Genomic DNA, 23,232 nt, shown 5'->3' on the forward strand with positions numbered 1-23,232 from the left:
ATTACTTTCTTAATCTTAAATTATAAAATATTTTTAAATAAAATTTTACATATTAATAAATTTTATTAAATATATTTAATAATTTTATTTTTTCAGATCAAAATGTAAATTTTTAAAGATACTTATCATTTAATGCATTAAAAAAGAAGAGATGAGAATTAATTATTGAGAGAAGAATGTTAATATTAAAATTAATGTATTTAATAAAGCTTTAATTTATTTAAAATATTTTATATTTTAGGATGAATATACTTCTTTAAAATTACCTTATAATTTAGGACGAAATAAATATTTTATTAGAGGCAATTTAATTTTATTCAAAATATGGTCAACTATTAATTGTAGGCATCTATTTCAATAGAATTCAAATCTTATTCATCATATTGTAAGGAATTAATTTTTTAACTAGATTTAATTTCTGTTGGGTTCTAAATTTCTGGCAAAAAAATTAATATATTTTAGTATAAGGCACTCTTTAAATAGAAATTTATTTTTTAAATGCATGTTTGAATTTTAGTTAGATATAATTAATTATAAAAATAATTAATTAATTTTAATTGTAATTGATTATGTTATAATGCAATCTGTTTTGATATTAAAATTGATTTTAGCTGTATAAATTATTATAAAGAATATTACTTTTTAAAATTAAATTATTGATAAAGTTATATTTAATATTATTAAATTTGTTAAACTTTATTTAAGAAATAAAATATATTATATAAGAGTAAAATTAAATTTATAAACAATCTCTCAAAGCTTATTTCAAAAAGTAATTCTAATTTAATAATTAATTATTAACTTTTTTTACTATTTGAATATGTTTTTCAAAAATTGGTTATTTGAAGCCCAAAATCGATTAATATGATAATACAAACAGCCTTTTGAAAATCGATTTTACAGCACATTACCTCCTCCTCTATGCCCATGGTAATGATTCTTTTGATATTATGACCTTTACCACAATCATGCTATTCAAAAATCAAATAATTTTGTCAATTCATTTTATATTTTATATTTTGATTGAGTTAAAAGACATTTCTCTCTACAACTATCCACATAGAAGTGTTTGTTATTCTAAATATTTTTTATGATGTAATGTTTCTTTTGACAATTAATTGATTCAAAGAATTATAGAAAATAATTTTAAAATTAAAAAAATCTAAAAATTATAAATAAATACAGTATAATAAAATTAATATTAATTAAATCTTTAAATTTATAAATATAAATATTAAGAGACAAATGTTATTTTTTAACTATATGAAAAACCAAAATGCAATTTTGACTAACTACTTTGACAAGTCGTTGGATAGTCATCAAATCATTATTATTGGCAATAACACCAGTGATTAAGTGAAAAAATAATACTCTCTCCGTTTAAAAATATAAAATATTTTTAATCAAATCTCACCTCCAATAAAGTCGTTGCCTACTTTCAAACTAACCCTATCTTTCTATATTTACTCTTATTAAACACTCTGTAATAAATATAAAGTTAATATCAATAGGGACACTTTAAAAAAAAGATAATGATTATACCTCGAAAGATTAAAAATGCCTTATATTTTTAAACATCTAACTTTTCAAAAAATGCCTTACATTTTTAAACGGAAGAAATATATTTGTTTTAATAATATTTTTCTTGACCAACGTTTAATAATATTTTTTAATATCAGCATTTTATTGTTTAATAATTTTTAGCAAAAGTCGCACAGAAGTTCCATGGATAGATTCTACTCCCTCAAGTTCTATTTATAAATTATTTATACTAATCTTACCAATACTAATATAATAAAGTAGGTGAAATTTTAAATATAATCTTTAAATAAAAAAAAAGTAAACAAAACAATTCCATCTTTCAATAACTTATAAAAGAAACCAAATTATACAAGATCGGAAAGTATTTCTCAAAAAGTCCAATAAAATAAACAGATATCCTAAAGTTTGATGGACTTTAACGGTAAATCACCTTTTTTTTTTTTGGTGTACATTTACCAAAATACTCTCGTTTAAAATTAACAACTGTCTCACCATGGTCACATCCTCTGATCGACCACTTGCTTCCTCTCTATCTCTACTCTTTGCCAGTTGCCACCATGGACATCTAGAATCTTCTTGACATAGCTTCCTGGATCCCCCTTCAATAGCTCCACACACTGCTCCCATCAATCTCCTTCAATGGCAGCGAGATAATGAGAGAGAAGGTCACAATTCTTCAAAGAAGCAAGTCATTTGATTCGAAAATCATGAGCGACACGTGGGATTGATGAAAAGAGGTGACAAGTTATCAATAGGAGGATGTGACTATATAGATGAGAAGAAGCAGAAACGGAGACGATGGCGGCGGCGCCTTTGTGAAGATGAAGGAATTAGAGGAAGCGAGGGCGACGGAGGATCCGTTAAGGGAGGAGAGAAAGTAATTTAAAAAAAAAAAATTTAGTCATTTGCTGAGGTGGAGGATCTAACTGACGCACGAGCTGCTGAGTGTGCTCATTCAGCGGAGAAAAAAAATTATTTAACCGGAGAGTTGATGATAAAGTGAAAATGGACGAGTTTTTAAATGTTTAAAAGAAAAATGATCCCAAATTAAATTTAGAATATCGGATATATCTAAGCAAATATTTTGAGAGTAAAAAAAACTCTTAATCTTTTTAATTTCTAATTGGCCATCTACACGAATGCCAAGTGTACATACATGTGGGAGCCATTAACTTAACTTAATTCATTGTCTGATTGTCGTGCGTTAAATGGTAGGATACACGAAGTTTTGTTTTTTAATGTCGAAAGAGGGAAAATCTTTTAAAATCAAGTTTAGGTTATGAGGTATTTTTAAGCAAATATTTAAAAGATAAGCATGACTCTCAACCTTAACAAAAATTGAATAATGATAAAAGTAAATGGAGTCATGGAGGAATACGGCCGGGCCACCAGGGTTACCCATTTGAACTTTCCTTTTTTTGTTGGTACCCTAGCTTTGAAAGTTGTTTAAAAAGACTTTAGAGCATCACCCTTTGAAATATTAAAAAAATGAGCTCAAGCTCAAAACTCTCTGTTGAAACTCATATTTATTTATTTTGAAAACTTGTGATATTTTATAGGTTAAAATATATATTTAGTCATTTAACTTTATACAAGATTTTATTTTGATTCATTGATTTTATAAATATTTTTTCAGTTTTTTAACCTTAATACCATTAGTTTTTTCAACAAAAAAATTTTAAAATTGAACATTTAAATATTGACAAAACATTACATATTAAGTTTACTTTTTAAAAATAACAATAATCAGTAAAAAATAATTATTTAAAAATAATGGTGTTAGGATTAAAAGTTTGAAAATATACTTTACAAAATAAAAAGATTAAATTAAAATCTTATATAAAGTTAGAGAAGTATGTGTATACTTTAGTTTATTTTATATCTCTGGATTAAATCTAGAAAAAATATAATCATTGATTTTTATAATTTTATCGAGTTTTGCTTTTAGTCTTTTTAATTTTTTTTATTATTTTCAATCCCTATAATTTCAATAAGATTGGGTAACATTTGTTACTTAAATTCCTATAATTTTTATATTTTTAGTTCTTATAAAGATTTAAAATATTGAGAAAAATTATAGGGATTAAAATAAAATTCGATAAAACTATAAGAATTAATGATTGTATTTTCTTTTAAATTTAAACTTTAAAATATGTATTTGTACTTTAAAACTATGAGTTGTTTTACTTATTTTGAATTTTAGCACATTTTAATTTGTACTTTATAATATAAAAATAAAATATAATAATGACAATTTAATTTTAAAAAATAAAAAATAAACAAAGCTTTTTTAAGCCCAGGATTTGAGCATGACCAATAAAGGTTGAGTTTGAAAAAAATAATTAATTTTAGAGGAAAAAAACTTATGTGCTAGAGGATATCAACCAGGCCGCGCATTTCCCGCTCTAGATATTGCATCTCAATTTCCATGAAATAAAATCGTTTTTATATATCATGTTTACACTCGTCTATTTTCTCACTTTTCTAATGCATTATATGCATTCACTTTGATTTCTAAGTTGTTAAATTAAGCAATATACTTTTTCTTTGGCTTCCACACAATAAATAATGTCATTTTTACCGTTATCAACAAAATAATGACAAGACATGTAATACTTCATCCATTTCAAATATAAGATTTTTAACTAAAACACATGAACCAAAACACTAGTGAAATAGTTGAAATATTAATTTTCCCAACTTCACCCTTCTTTAGTAGTATGAATAATCAATTATTTGTTAAGCCAAGTAACTTTGATATACTTTCAAAGACATTTTAGATAGAAACTTATTAAACCTCAACTTCTTGAAGTATTGAAACAATTAAACTAAACAAACCTTATATTTGAAATGATGGGATTATTGAGTATCAATGGCATGAACATAATGATAATTGCATGAATCAATTTTCGTGCCGTAAAATCTTTTTCATATCATCTTTGCTCTCATCATCTACTTTTTCTGTCTCTCATATAATGCTTTATATGCATTCATTCTTGTCAACATAGAAGATCCAAATTGTAAAATCAAGTATTATCCACTTTTTTTTTTTTTTGGCCACCGCTCGATACATAGACAGAGATCTAGCACCAATCTCGAATTTAAAATCAACCACAGGATGATAATACACCAACGATCAATATTACATCTCTGATCTTTTAGGATTACAGGCACACCAAAGTGCTTCCTCTTATATAAGAATCACACGCCTTGATACACAACATTGTCCAGCCCCTAGTAGTCTATTAGGAAGGGACAAGGATGCTGTGACTCGTCACAATACACGACTGCCCCTTGGCAAGTACCACCATGCACTATTATATAGTACATCCCAGGCACAGATACTATTTTGCACCAAAGAAATACTCAGTAAACTTAAAAGGAGACGAATGGTACAAACATCTAACAGACATGATTGACACACCACACTCTTTCCAGCAGAATATCATGTCCATGATGAGGTAGGTATATAACTTTGGCATTCCTTTCAATGAGCAGGCTCCATCAGGCAACAACTGGATCATCTTTCTGTTAAAACAAAAAAAAAAAAAAAAAATTTACACATGCCCAGTTGGTCAAAATAGGAAAAGAAATACAATCACTAGCTAAAGTGAAAAAAAGAAACCTACATTTTCCATGTGTTTAGAAGTTTAGAAATTTTGAAAGTATATCAATGAAGGACACAAAATAATTTAATATCTGATAAAGATCCTAGTAAGATAACTTCACTTGTTAATTTGTTAATGTTTACTTGCAAAAAATTCTTTTAGATAGCAAATAGATCGATAAATTTGGATTTGAATTTTAGATTATCTTACATTTTAAATCTTGCATGTTAAATCTTACATTTAAAATCTACGTATTTAAAATCCTTTGTTCTGGTAATTTAAAAATTTTCAAATGAAAAAGAAAGATGGATTAAAACTTGAAACAAAAATGAAAAATTGAAAATAATGAGTTTATCTCTACTTTTTAATTGACAAAAGACGAAAATAAGATGAGAAAAGATATAAAAGTTATAGAGATATTAATAGTAAAAACATAAAGAGAAAGAGATATTAAGTGATTAGAGTTTCAAATCACCAAGGTATAGAGGAAATTTGAGATTACAAAAGAATTATAATAAAAAATGGATGAGAATTTGAATCAAATCTGAATTCATGAATTTTTGTGTGTCTAAATGAGGAATTCAGTCTAAATCTAAATCCATACTCCTATTAATCCAAACATAGCATTAAAGACTCCAAATTCCTTTATTGATATTCTCCCTAGAATTTACGCATACCTTTTTAAGTAGCCCAACCTTGGGTCAACCTGAATTTGTTAAGGACGATCCCCAACGGAGACCATAGCTCATAGCAGGAATGATCTGCCTCAAAACTTCGAGGAATTATTGCTGTTGTAGTGGTCCATACTCTGTCAGTCACGTTGTAAACCTAATGCAATGAAATCCAAGAACGCCCTCAAAAACTTGATCAAACATGCTTTTCTTTTGCCAATGAGATTAAATATGTTCTGTTAAGGTTAAAATAATCTAATTAACTTTACTATCAACCTAATTTCGAGAAACCCAAACAAATATATTAAAAACAGGGAATGCTTCATTTATTTACTTTTTTCGTTGAAGGAAATATAGATGCAAACAAGACTGTACATACCACCTTTAGATATTTTAGGACCCTGAAGATGATTTCTGAACCCACACTTGCTTCTGCAGAGAAGATTAGCACTTTCAGTGGTGGTCCATGAAACGATGTAAGAAAAACTAACAATGAAGATAATCACAATAATAATAATGATAATGATAACAACAAGAATGATTAATGATAATTACAACAACAATAATAGTATCAGAGTATAAAATCATAGTAGCCAAATAGTGATATTGTCATGAATTGAAAATGTATTTTTGAATCATGAATCATAAAACATATCAAATCATAAGATTCAACAAGTGAAAAGTAACTTGAATCACGCAATACACCATGCAAGCATATTGTTGTAATATGCATAAAATACTCAAGATCATAAATAGAAAAAAGTCATATAAAGTGTAAATAATTAATTCTTGAAATATATCTATTTATGAGGGATAAAAATACTCAATAACAATAAAACACTGTCAAGCCAATTTAATATTCCCACACATTCCTCGTTGGAAAGGTTATACAATCATGTTCTATTGGCTTGGATTGAATGATTCATGACCCTTTCAGGCTTCAGCCATCAACTAATACTATTGGTTACGTGACTCATCATGAATTGTAAGGTTCATATTGTGAATTGCACAATTTAGAACTTTTTTCAATTAAATCAATGTTCCATATCATTGACATTGTGATTCATAGCAAATTAAAAGATTTAAATCTTGAATAGTAAGATTCTGATTACTGCATATAAAATACATACCTCATGAGCCCCATGTCCAGCAACACCTTTCTTAGAAGGTTTTGCTTCACTTAAACTGACTGCAGTGTCATCCTTCACTGTGTGGGTAGCTCCACGACGAGTATAATGTCTTTGAGAACCTGAAGTTTAGTTGAAACATTGAAGTAGAATCAAGGCATGGATATTCTAGTGTGTATTGATGGAATGAGTAAAGAAACACCAACCATTTTCAACTGAGGAACTATTACGACCACCAGCAGAGGCTGAGTATTCCCCTTTTCTGCTTCCAGAAAAGACATCATCTTTCATTTCTCCTGCAGACAGCGGAAAATTACAGGAAGATAATGACTTTAGATCTGTTGGCTTTATGTTGAAACTTAATTAAGAAAAATGAAAGCAAGAGTAATTCACAGAGAAGAATATTTTGTCTTTGCAATGAAAAACAATTTAATGTCTACTCCAGCATACCTTCAACTGATTCAGAATGTGACAAGGTAGACTGTGATACAGAGGATGATGAGTGCTCATTAACAGCATGAGAAACATCGGATCGACGAAGAGGAGTCCAAACCCCACAATCAGGTCTATCCTTGTTTCTAGTACGCCTTTCTGTTTTTTCACCACTGCCCAAACCATGCAGATCCCTTTTTACAAACTTCTCATCCAATGCCCTTTTAGAATCCCCTTCAGAATTAAATTGGCCTGCATCATGATTGGAGACAAGACCATTTGTCCCAGACCGTGCACTCACATTCCGAAGTGGCCGCTTCCCATTCTCAGAACTCAAGATCTGAACTTTCTGTTGAGCTGCAGTTGTGGACTGGCTCTGACGAGCTTCATTATTTAGAAGTATGCTCCTAATCAACCTTCCACTAGCTTCGCGTCTTGGGTTCTGCTTTGAAGCAGCAGAAACAGCAGGATTTCCGGATTTTACATTTTGCTGTTGTGCCATACTCTCAGCAGCCTAAGAGAGTGAATAAACAGTGTCAAAAATCACAATTTCTCAAAAATCACATAAAGTAAATAAACAGAGTCAAGAAAAGAATCAAACTTCCAGAGATTTATCTTAATAAAAAATAAATTTTATTAGAAGAAAATAATAATAATAAAAAAGACAATAATTATCATCGAAGAAAATCTTCAAAAATAAACTTCATTTGGAAAAACGTACATTGAGAATTTCTCGTTCTTTCCCTTTAACCAGCAGGATTTTTTTCTTTCCAGAGCCAGCAGGCAGAGGGATAGCTGAAATAGGACCTTCAATACCATGCACTGCGAATTCATCAAGCATGTGACTTTTTTATGGATAAAAGGAATGTTTACAAAGAAGATACAAGAGTAATTAAGTTAGCAGATAAGAAATCCTATGCCAAAGAGAACAAGCATGGTTTTTTTATTTAAAAAAAAGAATATATAAAAAGTCCTAAATAAGAAAGTAATCAAAGAAGGAAAGATGTCCAATCCCATTGCACCGTGGAAATAGTGAATCCCTTAAGAACGTTTAGCAGCTGAATTATATTTATGCTTGATAAGCAACTCAATTATTGTGTTGAAACCTGATTTCAACCAAGAGAATGGGGGCTCAACAAAGATCAAACTCCTGATCAATTGTTTATTGAGGCTCCAATACCATGACACCATTTCAACTCTTTTTGATTTTATGTTTTTTCCTCAAATTTTTTTTTGGGTTTTTGGCCATCGACTATTTCAACTCAAGCGTAAGCAAGTTGTTAATTAAAAGTCCATGTCCATAATTAGCTTTTGATATATGCTCCAAGTCTCCAACAATCTCTACTGAAGAGGAGAGGAAGACCCTTTTGCAAAATAAATTTCAAGATATTTAAATAAGATAAATTGGAGGCAATAATCTAGGAATAAATGGGCAAAGAATGGGGACCTAAACACAGTTATTTCAAAGAGTGACAACTATTACCAGAAGGACAAACCTGATAAGGGAATTTGCATTTGATAAAGGACTCATGTTAAAACAATGAGGATCATTTCGGAAAAGATAACTCAGATTTTGTGGGTCTATATAAACAAGACTATCTTTAGCTAACCTTTTCTGGAAGGTTTGGACTGGGCCCCAATCTGATGAGTGAGGCAGCTTGGTTGGAGCGACCTTTTGAGAAGGAAGAGACGAGAAAAACTATTGGTTGCATCTATAAAGACAAGTCTTTCTTTCCAAATCATTTTTGAACATTCTCTACCCATGTTAGAAGTTATAATAAACTTAGAAGTAACTCTCTAATTGAATGCAGGGAAAAAATTCCCTCTCCTGTAAAATTATAGGGGAAAAAAATCTTGTATTTGGTCATATGAAATAATTCTATGATAAAGGAATGCATTCTTCTACACACGTGCGCGCACACACAAAAACATGCATTCATAAGCTGAAAGATATAAGTAAACGAGAACTGCACAAAACTTACCATTAACAGATTTATTTTCATTTTTTCAGGAAGAAATTTTATTAAAGAACAAGACGGATACAGAAAAGAGGAATAAGACATCTCCAAAACAAACCATGAGAACATATGAGCGAAAAAACAAAATAAATAAAAGACCTAAATTAAAAATATCATACTACCAGCTTCAATTTCAGATATTCCCTTTGAAATGGACACAGATGATTGATATTCTCGCCGGGGAATTACAACAGAGCTTGATTTGTCTTTTCGGTTGCTGCTTTTAGCACTATTCTTCTGAACATACTGGCACTCAAAAACCGAGTCAGTGACATGATCCACCATTCTTTGAAAGCATAAATAGTGCAGTTTTATTTAGAAATAAATTAAGGGAACAATCTAGACAATAGCCAAAGACTAAACATGTCCAAAACCTATTAACTTAAATTACAACAGCAACAAACAGCTTTATCCAACTAGGTGGGGTCAGCTACATGAACTGCACGATACCATAATGCTTTAAAACCTATTATCTTAAATTAAAAATGGAAATCCATAAAGCAATTGTATTGCAGGTAATCAGATTAATTATGACAAGTTTTTCATGTTACTTTTGTGAATTTATCATTCTATCTGAGATATGGCAGTTCAGGTTTTGTTGCTCGTGATTCCTTTTTCTGAATTCTATTTGTTCTAGGTCCATATGGCCAAACTCCACTAACAAAGAAAATCTTTTCCGCAATAAAGAAGCACTTCTAAAAGTGAAGTTCAGCCATCATAATTTTGCTTTATCCAGATGACCGCATGACTGAACCTTGTTTAACATGTGTTTGATTTTCAGTTTGCCAAAAGTTTGTTTATCAAGAGTCCTTTTGCCAAAAATTAGTTGGTAAAAGTTAATTCTTGTAACATAATTTATATTTTGGTATATTTTTTTAAAAACCAATTTAGTAAAATGAGAGTTTTTTTGGAAAGCAACCTAGACCAGCTTTCACCATTGGAAATTCACTTAAGTTGTTCAAAAGTTAAAAGTAACCTGTACATCAGCTTTTGGCAAATGGACTTTCAAACATAACAAATAGACTTTCTGATGTATCAAAAAATTACACAAATAACTTTTGTCTTTTGAAAGTTCCCCAAAAGGACTTCTAGTTTTCCAAAAGTTGTAACCAAACATGCCCCTAGATATTGATCAGCCACCAGCTAGCCCATGAAAAATGGAAGTGTATCATAAGAAGACTAAGAGAAAAGAAGTGTATGTGGCAGGGATGCTTGTAATGAGCTGAGCAGAGGGGCTAATCAGGTAACACCCCCACTAACTTACATGGGTCATGAGGTGTAAGATAAATTGAGTGTGAAGGTTTGAGGATTTTATCAGGCTTGAGTAGTGAAAGGATCAAGGAGAATTTGATCTCTCAAAACCAAATGGTGGTTACTACTCTTTTCCTTTGTCATTTTCATTTTCTGCTACTGTAATTTAGCTAGTTTCTTCCTCACTCTGATTCTCAGGGAAGGAGTTAACAGTTGTCCATCGACATAAATAATGCTAGTCTTCTTGGGAATTCCATCAGATTTTTTTGGGAAAAAACAACAGAAAAGTGAAAATGAATCTCTCAATCAATGAATTGAGCAATGAGGTAACGAGGTATAATCTGTGACATCTTTGGTGTAATGAAGCGAATAAAACTAAAACATGCATTATACCGACAAGTCCTACCTTTTTCTTCTCAGAGCCTCGTCTAGCATTCTCTGAGCCAGGCTTGCTGGATGAAGCACCCCTGGTTCTTCTGCTAATCTTTGTCACAACTGGTGAAGCCTATCATAAATCAGTAGAAGCAATATAAGAATAAATGTTATGTCCAACCCAAAAAAGAAAATCCTGTTTATTATGTATAACTTGAACCAAGACATCAGTAGAGACTCTGGCTACGGCCTATAATAGCGATGCAGCATGATAAATTATAAACAGTACCAGAATAACCAACCTTTCTAATACATGCAGCCATTGTTCTATTAGGGGCTGCTCAATGATGTTCATCTCAGTTTGCTCATGGGAGTCTTCTTTTAAATATGCAAAGGGATTTTCAGCTTTATAGCATGTAAAACTTTCCATTTTCTTTATTTATTTGGTTTTCAATCTTTTCCAAGAGTACACCACATCCTTTTAACTTCACTTGTATATCTTCTGTTTTTCAACATCCTTGTTTTCTTTAATCCCAAAAATAAAGCTGACACAAAGTCAGAACTCATGAAGAAACATTGGTACAGATAAAAAGAAATTTGTGTGGAAAAAATGGACTGCACACACAAACAAGCATTCCGCTAAGATATCCTCTGGCCTGATTTTTCAACAGGCCACAATAAAGTGGCTTAAACTCAAGTGAATAGGCTAATAAAATAAAGGGGAAGAGGTAGTAGCCAATAAATTGTACAATTCACACACCCATCAGAAATAAAGAATAAACCACTTCAAGGGGTCCCAAGCGTGTTCAGCAGATAGTTAACCCAATCCAGCTTTGTTCAATTCCTTTAGTATGAAAAACCCTCAATTCCATCTTCACTTTGAAACTATGATCCTTCATGTTATAGTCAATTATACTTCATGATAGAGACGAAAGAAATTTGATTTTAAGAGAAAAACCAAAAGACTAAATTTTGCTTCCAGCTCAATTTAATGGCATGAGTTCCAGTCCAAGAATCACAACTCCAATTAATTATTAAGCCAAATGAAAAACTGGCTTGCAAAACCATCAGATTCAAAAGACTCCCCAAAATTGCAATTCTACGAGACAAAATTCCAATGATACAACTATGAATATCACCATCATTTCAAAGCTCTACATCAGATGACTCAGCATTTGCTTAGCTCAATTTCAAGTCACAAAAAGCAATTAAAAAACATATTCATAAAAACTCAACACAATCACAGCATATGACTCTTTGCTTGCCTAATCCTTTAGTACACTTTCTGTCAATTATTGCTAAGCTTCTTCGCTACAAACTTTCCGTTGATATGAATGAATCCTTGTCTGTATCCTTCATATCCATTACTGTTCTTGAAATGCTAAGAACTTGATATCTGAATCTCTTGCCCTTTTTTGGCCACATGTATCTTTTACATTGCAAATTGAATAACATTCTTTCACAGAACATGTATCCCTTTTTGAGAATGATCTTGATTTAAGCCTAAACTTAAATATGCCCAGAGTCTAATAAAAGCACCTTTGTGCATGCTTGCATCAAGTTCTAGAAGGACAATAAAACAAAAGGAAACCAACAAGACATAACCTGTTTTCTCCAATAATTATGAGCGTTATACCACGTGAATCCCACAATGATATGCAGGGGGAAACAAGTCAAAAATCATTACCTGTGCCCCACTCTCAACGGCACGTTTCTGACGAATATATTCCATCAAAGGAGTGACTATTGGTGCTTCCTTGGCAGCCCCTACAAATATTAGACACAATGGTATTATAGGCACCACTATTATTTTCTAACCACCTTTATCACTAACAAGAACTCTACAGCAAAATGTAATAAGCTGAGCAAAATGATGTTGGCATATGTAGTGGCGGATGCTGCAATGAATGATAACTAACCAGCTTGCTCAGCTTCTTTTCTTTCCAACTGTATCTCTGCACTAGGAAGATGCTCAGGTGGTTTTGCAATAAGTTTGAGAAACTCAAGATAATCTGGATCTGTTATTTGTTACAAAGAAAGTAAGTCATTACTATTATTAAAAGGGTAAGCACTCTAAGTCTAACTAGCATTAGAGTTTTCACATTAAAAACATAAAATTATAACCAAAATAACACCTTGTATATAGTCCCTTCACGACCATCCTTTTTGGTACTTGACTTTGGAACACGCTGAGAAGGTGAATATTCAACTATGGCCTTATGTTGGGCACCTATAAATGAATTAAATTTAAAACAAGAAAAAAAAAACATCTTAACAAGAGGTTTGTGTTAAAATTAATTGGACCTGCTATGTTCTATATGCATAATGAAACAATGCAATCCACTCCAAAGGGAAATAAATAAGCTTATGGCAGTTTCATCTCATGCTCAAATCAATTAATTACCTTTCTCATTAACAAAGACATGTCCATCAAAGAATTCGGCAAACTCAAAAACATCTTCAGCACTATTGAAGTTTATGTAGGCTCGGGAATATTTCTGATGCTTGTAACTGCCAATGTTTATTCAAAGCAAAGCTCCATATGTTAAAAAAGCCCTTAAGGTCTCAATTACATTATAAGAAAAGAAAAACATAGGGCAGCAGATATAGAACATCCTAAACATGCGAATGTTTTACAGATAAAAGGATAAGATGTGAGGTAGGCAGATATCCAAGCCTTTCATGCCAATTCTATTAGAAGCGACCAATACTTTTATTACCCAAGCATACCCCACTAACTCTAGTTTAGTCAAAAGTGAAGGGGAACAAAAAGACTGCCAATAAATGTACGACCACCTACTCAATTCATAAAAAATAAAAATTGCTATAACCTAAAATATCTCAACAAAAAAATCAATAAAGGAGTCAATATAATTGCACATGTCACAGTTCGAACATCTATAGCATGAAAACTACATTAGAGAAAGTTCTTCAGTTAGTTTTCTGAATGTCTTGATAACTTTATAGCTTTTCCCCCTTTATGCCTCTTTATGTCTTGAAAGAGAAAATAATGAAACAGAAAATTAAAATTTGGTAGAGATATAACTTTTCTTCCCCTTCTTTGGGTTGTTCACCTGACAATCACTCCATTAAATGGCTACATTTTGCTCAAATTTGCCAATTCTCTTGAAAGAACGTCACAGGGCTTTTGATCAGAAGTTCTTGCATTGCTGATGCACAGCTCCGGAACAACTTCTATATGGCTTTGTATTTCAATCATTAACACCAGTGAAGGGCAATGAAATTGTTCAAATTATATAATATAGAAATTCTATGAAATCACACTATTTATGAACAATGAACATTGTGACTCATTTCCTCAAACTCCAAGTAATGCACAAGACGCATAATAAGCATAAACTCACTCACTCCCATTCACCCTTTTGTTTACAAGTAAAATGTTAGTTTTATCTCTGTTTAGCCAAACTAGACAGGCATGTGTTAAGATGTTAAATTTTCCTGTTTGATCATACTAAATGAGACCTTATGTTCAAAGTTCTTCATCGTGTTTAATCAGAGTAATAAACAGAAAGTGAGGGGACAACAGTGACCTGATCCTGAGTAATGACTAGATAATACAAGCTAATTTAGCATACCCTAATTTAAAAAAAAAAAAAAAGAAAAGAAAATTCTGAAAGGCATGCTTGAAATCAGTGTCGCACTGACACTAATTCATGATTCGTCACAATCCATGGAGAGATTATCAGAAAAACATGCCATGTTGGAAGACCTAGGGCCCAAGCCCAATGCTGAGTTTTACTTATTCAATTGCTTATTGATTTTGTTATTTATTTAGGTTTCATTAACTATTTATTGCTTTTGCCCTAGATTTTCATTCTTATTTAATATATGTATTCGCTCCTGCCGCTCAATAATATGCAAAGAAAAAATTATCTCTATTTCATTAAAATGCCAGTCTATTCATTTCACAGCATGAAGGGTAGGTATAGTTTATATGTTATTTTGGTCTAGGATAAGCAAGTAAATAAATAGCAGACAATATATATAATAGCACTAAAATAATAAGCAATTGAACAATGAAACAGCACAAGAGAAAATGCAACACATGTATATTACAATATATTTAATGACAATCATAATTATCATGAAATAATATACCCGATCCTCTATTATTCTTCCTAATTATCTCATTTCTCATTTCCAACTCCTGCTCATCTTTCCAATTCCCAACAGAAGATATATGTGGGAAAAAAAGAATAAAAGATGCATGTCACTGTGGCAATAAGACATATTTGTGAAGCAAATTATAACATTAACTAGACTCGTGGGCCCCAAGCCTCACTATTCATTATTGGTGAACAGTATGACTTATCATATAACAAACCCATGTGCACACTCATACATACATACATACATACATGTATATAAAAGATACATACTTCTTCTCCAGGTTTCATAAATACAATAAAATAAATTATTATATAAATTCACAATCTATTAATCCATTCTCCCTCCCCCATCTTCTGGTAAAATTTATCTCCTCTTTAAAAATTAAGATTCAAAAATTAAAATCACAATCTCCATCTCCCCATTTCTTAGTTTTTAATATCTTCCCATGACTATCCAATAGGTGATAAGTGATAAATCAGTCTCACCCTCACCGTCTTCTTTCACCTGAATATTTTACTCTCACTCATGGCGAAACAAACAACTTCAGCAGACATTGTGCATCTTTCTTGTTTGAAGGCATGATCTCATCCGTAGACTCTCTTAGATGGCTTGCATACTCTTTTTGATGGTTTGACAAACGACTTATTACTTTTAGTCTTAGAACACCCTGTTCTGAATAAGAATTGGATGCCAGATCTTGCATGCTTTGGAATGCAACGTGATTGCGATTAGAAGCACCAAAAAGAACTTCAGCGCCAAGAATATTCAAATTAGGTAATGCTGCTTGAATATCAACTAATTAATTTCTAATGACTAAGACTTCAAAAGAGAGAGCCTAAGAATCTTAACAACAGTCTAACAAAGGAATAAATAAACCATTAAATAAACGAATAGCATGTTCTGTTTCAGGGCCTCGACATTTTTTTGGTGGTGAAATTGAATATATAAAGCATAGCTTATTATCACAATTCATCTGGGATGTCTGTAACATCCACTAGGTCATACTAATCTCATTCTCGAACAGCTGATATATATGACGACTATATACAAATTAAGCAATTCGACATTCTTATGTTATTTTCAAGGGGTTTACTGCCTCTAGGACGTTTTTTACACTTGTGTGAATTATATATTCACACTCTACCGTTTTCCTTATGCTGAAGAAATTGTCAACAGACATAAGGTCATGGGCTCCACAGCCCAAAAATGACCTCCGACAACAAAATGCGTGTAGAAAGTATTTTTCAAGAAAGAAAAACACACTGACCAGAAATTAATTCCGCAAGGTTAACGGATTCAGATGTCTTGGTGAGGCAGAGAAGGAACGCAAAACAATAAAGAACATAAAAAATAATAAAAGCAATATGGAAACAATAAATAAAAAAAGAAAAATCTAACCTGGTCTTCCCGGGACGAAAAGAGAACCAATTAAACCGACCAGCAAAGTGATCATCAATTTGTTGGAGGAGATCGGACTGAACAAGAGACGGAGGCAAATGCCTAATAACCACTTTAGTTCTTTCTGGAGGAGCCTTCATCTGAAATTGGAATGAATGGGAAGATTCTGGATCATGGACAGGAAAAATTTAGCGTGAATTGGTTTGCGAATTTGTTGAATTAAGAGGAGGAAGAAACAGAGACTCTTCTTGTTCTTGAGTGACTCTTTCTTTATTTCGCTTTCTCTGGAAATTCGGAGTGGAAAATTTGTCAAAATAAAATCCTTTCGAGAAGCGAAAGATCGCGCCCGCAGGAAGGAGGGATCCAGAGGGATTGACATGGGCCTAAGATTTAAGGCCCATCAAGGAAGAATGTCTCGTCATACTGTTTTAACTTTTTCTGGCCTATTGATTTTAAATAAAAATAAATTAATTTCAGATAATTTAAATATTTTATAAAAAATATTTATTTTATAGAAATTTTATTAAAAAAAACTAAAAACTGCGCTCTACAATGCACGGGATTAAATAAAAAAAATATAACAAAAAGTTATAAAGAAACAATTGATTTTAAAAAAGAAAAAAGCAATTGTGGATATGGCATTGTTATATTCACTGTTCCATGAAAAGTAACTTTTCTTATAGATTAGAGGATAAGATTATTTCATATTTGATTATAATAATAAAAGATTGTTTAATACATAAAGTGCATTATTTTGGAAAGGGTAACCTTTAGATAACACCCAAATTTTATAAAAAAATATTTATTTTAAAAAAAACTAAAAACTGCCCTGTACAACTCATGAAATTAAATAAAGAAATATTATAAAAAGTTATAAAGAAACAATTAAATTAAAAAAAAACAATTGTGGATATGGCATTGTTATATTCACTGTTCCATGACCAGTAAATTTTACTATAGATAAGAGGATAAGATTATTTTATATTTAATTATGATAATAAAAGATTATTTAATACATAAAGTGTATTATTTTGGAAAGAGTAACCTTTAAATAACACTCAAATTTTTAAAAAATTAATAGCACTTTACCTATTGTGAGGATATCTTAAAAATTTTAAAAAAAATTCCCTTCGCTCTCCTCCTCCCATCCTCCCCTCCTCTTGTTTGATAAGGTGGAGGAGCCTTCTCTCTAATCAAACACTATCTAAAAAATAAAAAAAAAGTAATAAAATATTATTTAGTGATTTGTAGACTTTATGATATTTTTGTGGATATCTATTTATAGATTTTTATTTAAATAATTTAATTTTATTTGAATAATTTGATTTTACAATAATATTTCATTTCATATTAATGATATATTTATCTTCACATTTATTAAAATTTCAATCAGTTTTTATTTCACTATTTGAATCCATACTTGTTTGGACATAAGTTAAAGCCATAATTGAAATTTGTGGTATATATGTACTTTTTTATTTCATTTTTGTTCGCATTCTTTGGGTCATCAAGTCCAGCTCTCACCTCGCTCTCTCCATTTACCTAATAATAAATAATAATGTTACATATGTTTTCTTCTGAGAAAATTGGGGAAAATGACATTATCAGCAAATTAATTGGGGAAAAAGACCTAATTCTGAATCGGAATTTTTTTTTCATAATTTATTTTTTATATTCATGATTTTGCCTTTTTTTTCTTTCTTATTCTGCAAGTTAGGTCCTTATCCCAATTAATTTCAAGAAAAATGACGTTATCGGAGTAATCAATTTCACAACCACATGTTAAATTTAAAATTTGACCGAGAATTTAATTCAATGTTACATTTCTATATCCATTTCAAAATGTTTGAACTTTCTTATTATTTAATGCAGTCAGATATTATTATTTTTTGTGATAATCAGATATTGATTTTAATTAATGTTGTCCTGGCATTCATCGACGTAAATGGCGATATATTTGTTTTTTTAATCAAATTAAAGGCAACAAGGGTTCCAATAAAGTCACTTCTCACTTCTCAGACCTTTTTCCAAGTTCATGTTGTCACTTCTCAAAGATGATCCGCAGTGACAACTCAGAAGCATTGCTCTCATGTAGCATAAATATATTATAAATAAAAAAATGTAGGTAAATTTAAAAAGAAAATATAATTGGATGGATAAATAAATAATTCAAGTGTGGTAAAACTTAATTTTAGTTTAGGATTAGACAAACCAATATTTATATGTTTAAGAGAAAAAAGACAAGAAGAAAATCACCAACAATATGGGCCACTCTATTTTGACTCTTCCTAACTCCAATCGGATTAAAAGGCTTAGGTTGTAGAAAAGCCTTAGTAATGAAAATAGGATCAAACAGATATTGAAAAGGTTAAAAAAAAAAAACACACACACACACACTACATTTATGGTCATACAATATAAAATAATGTTCAGAATAAGTAGAACAGGTAAAAACTTTAAAGCTATAAAAGAATTTTTTAGAGAAGAATTCATCTTAATGGAAATAGCTAAATAGGAGATCCTTTCAAAACTTAGGTAATAATTTCAAAAAGGAAAAATATAATAGCAGGTTTATATGCTTTTTGTTCTTAGTCTTTATAATTTTATTTCCTTTTGTTATTCTTAATTATTTTATTTTAATTTAGTCCTTGTAATTAAAAATGCATAGGACTATAACTTGGTATTGATAGAGTTAATTTTACTCATATATACTTAAGTCTCAATATAGTCGATCTCATGGCCGTTTGTTTAAAATTAAAAAATAAGTAATTTTTAGATAGTTTAGACATGTCATAAGAAGTGATTTATTTTGTAGAGATTTTGAAAAAAATAAAAAAATATTTTGCATTTAGCTACAATCATAAAAAAACTTTTTACTTAAAAAAATAATTTTTAACTTGTTTGGATAAAACAATTTAAAAGTGTTTTTTTTTGTTAAATTATAATAATAGACATGTAAAAGTACTTTTTTAAAAAACATGTTTGGATAAAAAAAAATTTTAATAAATTTGCAGATACTTCAGTAATATTATTTAAAATAAATCAATCCAAACTCCAATCCATCAAAGTAAATGATAAAGTTTTTACAAACATTAAAAAATTAAAAAACAAAAACAAAAAAAATCTAGCGACGCATCTTGGCAACTAATCTTTAATACTATTTCTTATTTCTTATTTCTTCTATGTATTTAACATCTACTTGTGTGAGATCTCGCCATTCATTATGGTCAAGTACATTATTATCATCCTCATCATTAAAATGTTGTTAACTATCTCGTAACTCATTTAAATTCTCAAAATTTTGAAGAATATCAAAGTCATCTGAGTCCATCCTTCTAACAAAATTTTGAAGAATATCAAAGTCATCTGAGTCCATCCTTCTAACATACTTATAGAGAGCAAAACATATCCATATGATAGAAATTTGAGTGACAAGCTTGAAATTGGTTATATTTTGAAATATTCTCCATCTTGCCTTACAAACACCAAAAGTTCTTTCAATAACACTTCTCAAACTAGAATGATAAAAATTAAATATTTCATCTCTTGATCTAAAGCTAGGAGCCATCCTAAAATGTGCAAGATGATACCTTATATTCTTATATGGTCCTAGAAAACCTTTGAATGATGGATATCCTAAGTCAACAGGATAATATTTACCTATACATAAATAGAAAATATATTAAACAATATTACATAAATATTTATAAATCATTTAAATATCTCGAGTTATATAATACTAACTTTCAGGAGGATAAAGGAATTGTAAATGTGGTTTATGAAGGGTGTCCATAAAAATCTGTGCATCATGAACAAATCCTTCCCAGCCACACAATGCAAATGTAAAGCACATATTAAAATCACATATAGCCATTACATTTGTGCTCCTATATCCTTTCCTATTATAAAAAGGTATCTGCTTATCTACTGAGACATGTATGCCATCAATTGCCACTATGTAGTCTTTAAAATAAGGCCATTATCGATCATTATCTTTTATGTGTTGAGAAGTAGCAATATGAATTGGATTAGTGGGCCTAAATACATGATTGCCTAGCTTGTATACAGCTATTAAAACTCTTTTGAAATGGTTGTGAATGGTTTGGCTAGTGTGTTGAAATCGTTCATGAACTTGTCTCTATATGGCTCTTTGACCTATGATATACAAGAACAAAGCAACATTTTCATCCACTCCAATGTATTTGGTAGGTGTTAGTCCATAGTTATTGCTTAACTCCTACAACAATAGTTGAAACACATGTTTTCTCATTTGAAATTGCTTAAAAAACCTGTTATCATTTCCCTTTATCAACTCTACTAGCCACCTGTGATCAGAAAGAATCGAAGTAGTTTTCTTTTCTTTTTTTTTTTAAAACATACTTCAACACATGATTTGTAACTAAAAAGGTAGCTAAATTTGTTGCACTTTGAAGTCCATATTCATAAATATTTTGGACTTCAATTTCCATTGTAGAATCATCATCACTTATAAATGAATTATTAGTCATCTTAGAAATATAAATGTAGTCAATACAAATTGAACAAACATATATAATTTTGACTAAATATTATCAAGTGTTTCATAAATCAAATGAATCAAATAACATATAAAAACATGTGCAATATTATGAATTCAACACATATGAAAAATGTCCTCATGTGTGAAAGTGTTTAGCTAATTGATGGTCATCTCCCAATCGTTGTCCATAAAGTGACAAAATGCTATCCTATTTTCTTTGTTAGTCAGAATTCTCACGGTCAAAAAATATTTATTTGTTCGTTTTATCAAGTTTGGAACCTCATTTAACATTGATAAACACTTATCATAACTAAAAGGATCATTTTGTTTTGATCCACTAATAATAGATCCATTCCATCAAGAATATGATCTAGAGAATTTTGAAGTTTCTTAGCTATTCTAAGTTTTTTCTCTCCTTTGCCTATCCTCTTCCTCTTTTTGTTTGAAGGATTTGGAATTGCATTTGCTTGAGCTTCTTGACTAGCTTCACAACTATCTGCATCATCCTTACTAGCTAGATTTTGTTCATTATGTTCAATACCCTTATTGTGATTATCCTCATTATGAATATTAGTTCCTTTATATGATGGGGGATTTTGATATGGAATTAAAAGAGCAAATCTTGTAGCCACTATTTCATCAAAACACTTATCTTACAAATATAAGAATTTAGGTCCCCATTCTTCTATTTCAAAATCTTTAGATCCTCCTATAATAAAAATTTAAAATAAATAAATAAATCTTGTAAGTAAAAAAAATTATATATTGAACAAAACACAATCATACCCTGCTCTTATCAACCCATCATTCTTCAAGAGCTCATATAGTCTATATTTTATGATCCCATCCAATATCAGTTTCCTTTCTAACTAACCTTGTAAATGATCAAAAGTCTCTTTTTGAAACAACTCACTAATTTTTAATTGTATGCGATTGTAAGCACATCCTCTTCGCTCATAAAATTTGTCAATAAGGTTCTTCCATCCACCTTTATTAAAATGTATATTTAGTCTATTTCCTGCAAGTATCTCTTCAGCGCATATTTTTAAAAATATTTCAGTTTTCTTATCATCCCATTTTGCCTTATCTCTTCCATCTCCTTTGGAACCTCTCATATCTTTTTTGGGTGCCATTCTAATATTTAAAAGAATATAATTGCACATCAATTAAATTTAGTAGGATAAAAATAAAAAATATGAAAAGATAGATGAAAAAAATTAAACATGTTTACAGTATCAATATATAGATAAGTCGGTAGAGAGATATTAGGCAAGATCGAACTAATAGAACATCCTTTAGTTCAAAAGGGGATCAAGGGTTTACCCATAGCTCAGAAGTATTGATTAAAGGAATTTTCTCAAATTCCTGGGCATACTTATTTACGCTACTTTGAATATAAGACTTTGTTATGGCAATACACACACACACACGCTACTTTGAATATAAGACTTTGTCATGGCAATACACACACACACACACGTATGTATGTAATGCTTTGTAAGGAACCCCACATCCAGATATAGGAAAAAGGAGATAAAAGAGATGACCCTACATTCATTAGTCAAGCTCATCTAGACACATATGCAATTCAAGCATAACTGGTCAAATTCAAGCTGCTATACAAGCATATATTCTTTCACTCTCTTCTGTTTAGCGGTACCACCCAACTCGCTATAATTTTCAGGGAGATGCTGATGAACATGGAAAACAACACAGGATGCTGTAAGTGTATTTCACATGGAATAATTTTAACAGAGTAGGCAGTAAAATAATAAATCAAACCTTTAATAGAGTTGGGAGATGGGGCTGATCTGATCCAAGCAAAGGAGGAGATGAATGACGGCAGTTAGAGAAGACACTGAGAAAGAATATCTTAAAGAGAAGGACTATTTTTGTCTTCTATAATTTTAGCATGAAATGCACATTACATTTTCTGATTTTCTCTCTCATCTACTGCATAACTTATTTTGGGAAGCTGTTCTAACTAGCTTTTCAAAATAATCAGGTATCTGATTTTTTTTTAAATTTTGATTATTTTTAAAATCTTAAACAAATGCCTTAAATATAATATGAAGTGAGTTATTTTTTTTTAAAAGGTGCTTTTTCAAAACGAAAAAAAAGCCAAAACAAACAAGCCCCTTATCTAATGAGATAAAGTTTGTT

At 30.4% G+C, this 23,232-nt stretch overlaps 1 protein-coding gene across 4 annotated transcripts; it reads right to left on the reverse strand.

The window, feature by feature from the left end:
* Nucleotides 1-4,642: 4,642 nt before the first annotated feature.
* LOC129313128 (regulator of nonsense transcripts UPF3) lies at nucleotides 4,643-16,861 on the reverse strand. Of its 4 annotated transcripts, none has more exons than XM_054956044.1 (15): nucleotides 16,551-16,861; nucleotides 13,426-13,532; nucleotides 13,158-13,251; nucleotides 12,941-13,041; nucleotides 12,709-12,788; nucleotides 11,056-11,154; nucleotides 9,521-9,644; nucleotides 8,102-8,202; nucleotides 7,399-7,894; nucleotides 7,155-7,244; nucleotides 6,952-7,070; nucleotides 6,204-6,253; nucleotides 5,890-5,978; nucleotides 5,828-5,851; nucleotides 4,643-5,070 (listed from the first exon to the last, which is right to left on the reverse strand). In XM_054956044.1, exons 1-12 carry the CDS (start codon nucleotides 16,688-16,690, stop codon nucleotides 6,215-6,217), a joined length of 1,590 nt encoding a protein of 529 aa, XP_054812019.1. In that variant the 5' UTR covers nucleotides 16,691-16,861; the 3' UTR covers nucleotides 4,643-5,070; nucleotides 5,828-5,851; nucleotides 5,890-5,978; nucleotides 6,204-6,214. The 4 variants fall into 4 exon arrangements, with proteins under 4 accessions (XP_054812019.1, XP_054812018.1, XP_054812017.1 ...); XM_054956043.1 differs by having other exon boundaries at nucleotides 6,201-6,253; XM_054956042.1 differs by having other exon boundaries at nucleotides 5,828-5,978.
* Nucleotides 16,862-23,232: the final 6,371 nt, after the last annotated feature.

Source organism: Prosopis cineraria, unplaced genomic scaffold (assembly GCF_029017545.1).
Source record: "Prosopis cineraria cultivar Desert tree isolate PC_DT_omini unplaced genomic scaffold, ASM2901754v1 PC6, whole genome shotgun sequence".
Classification (NCBI taxonomy): domain Eukaryota; kingdom Viridiplantae; phylum Streptophyta; class Magnoliopsida; order Fabales; family Fabaceae; genus Prosopis; species Prosopis cineraria.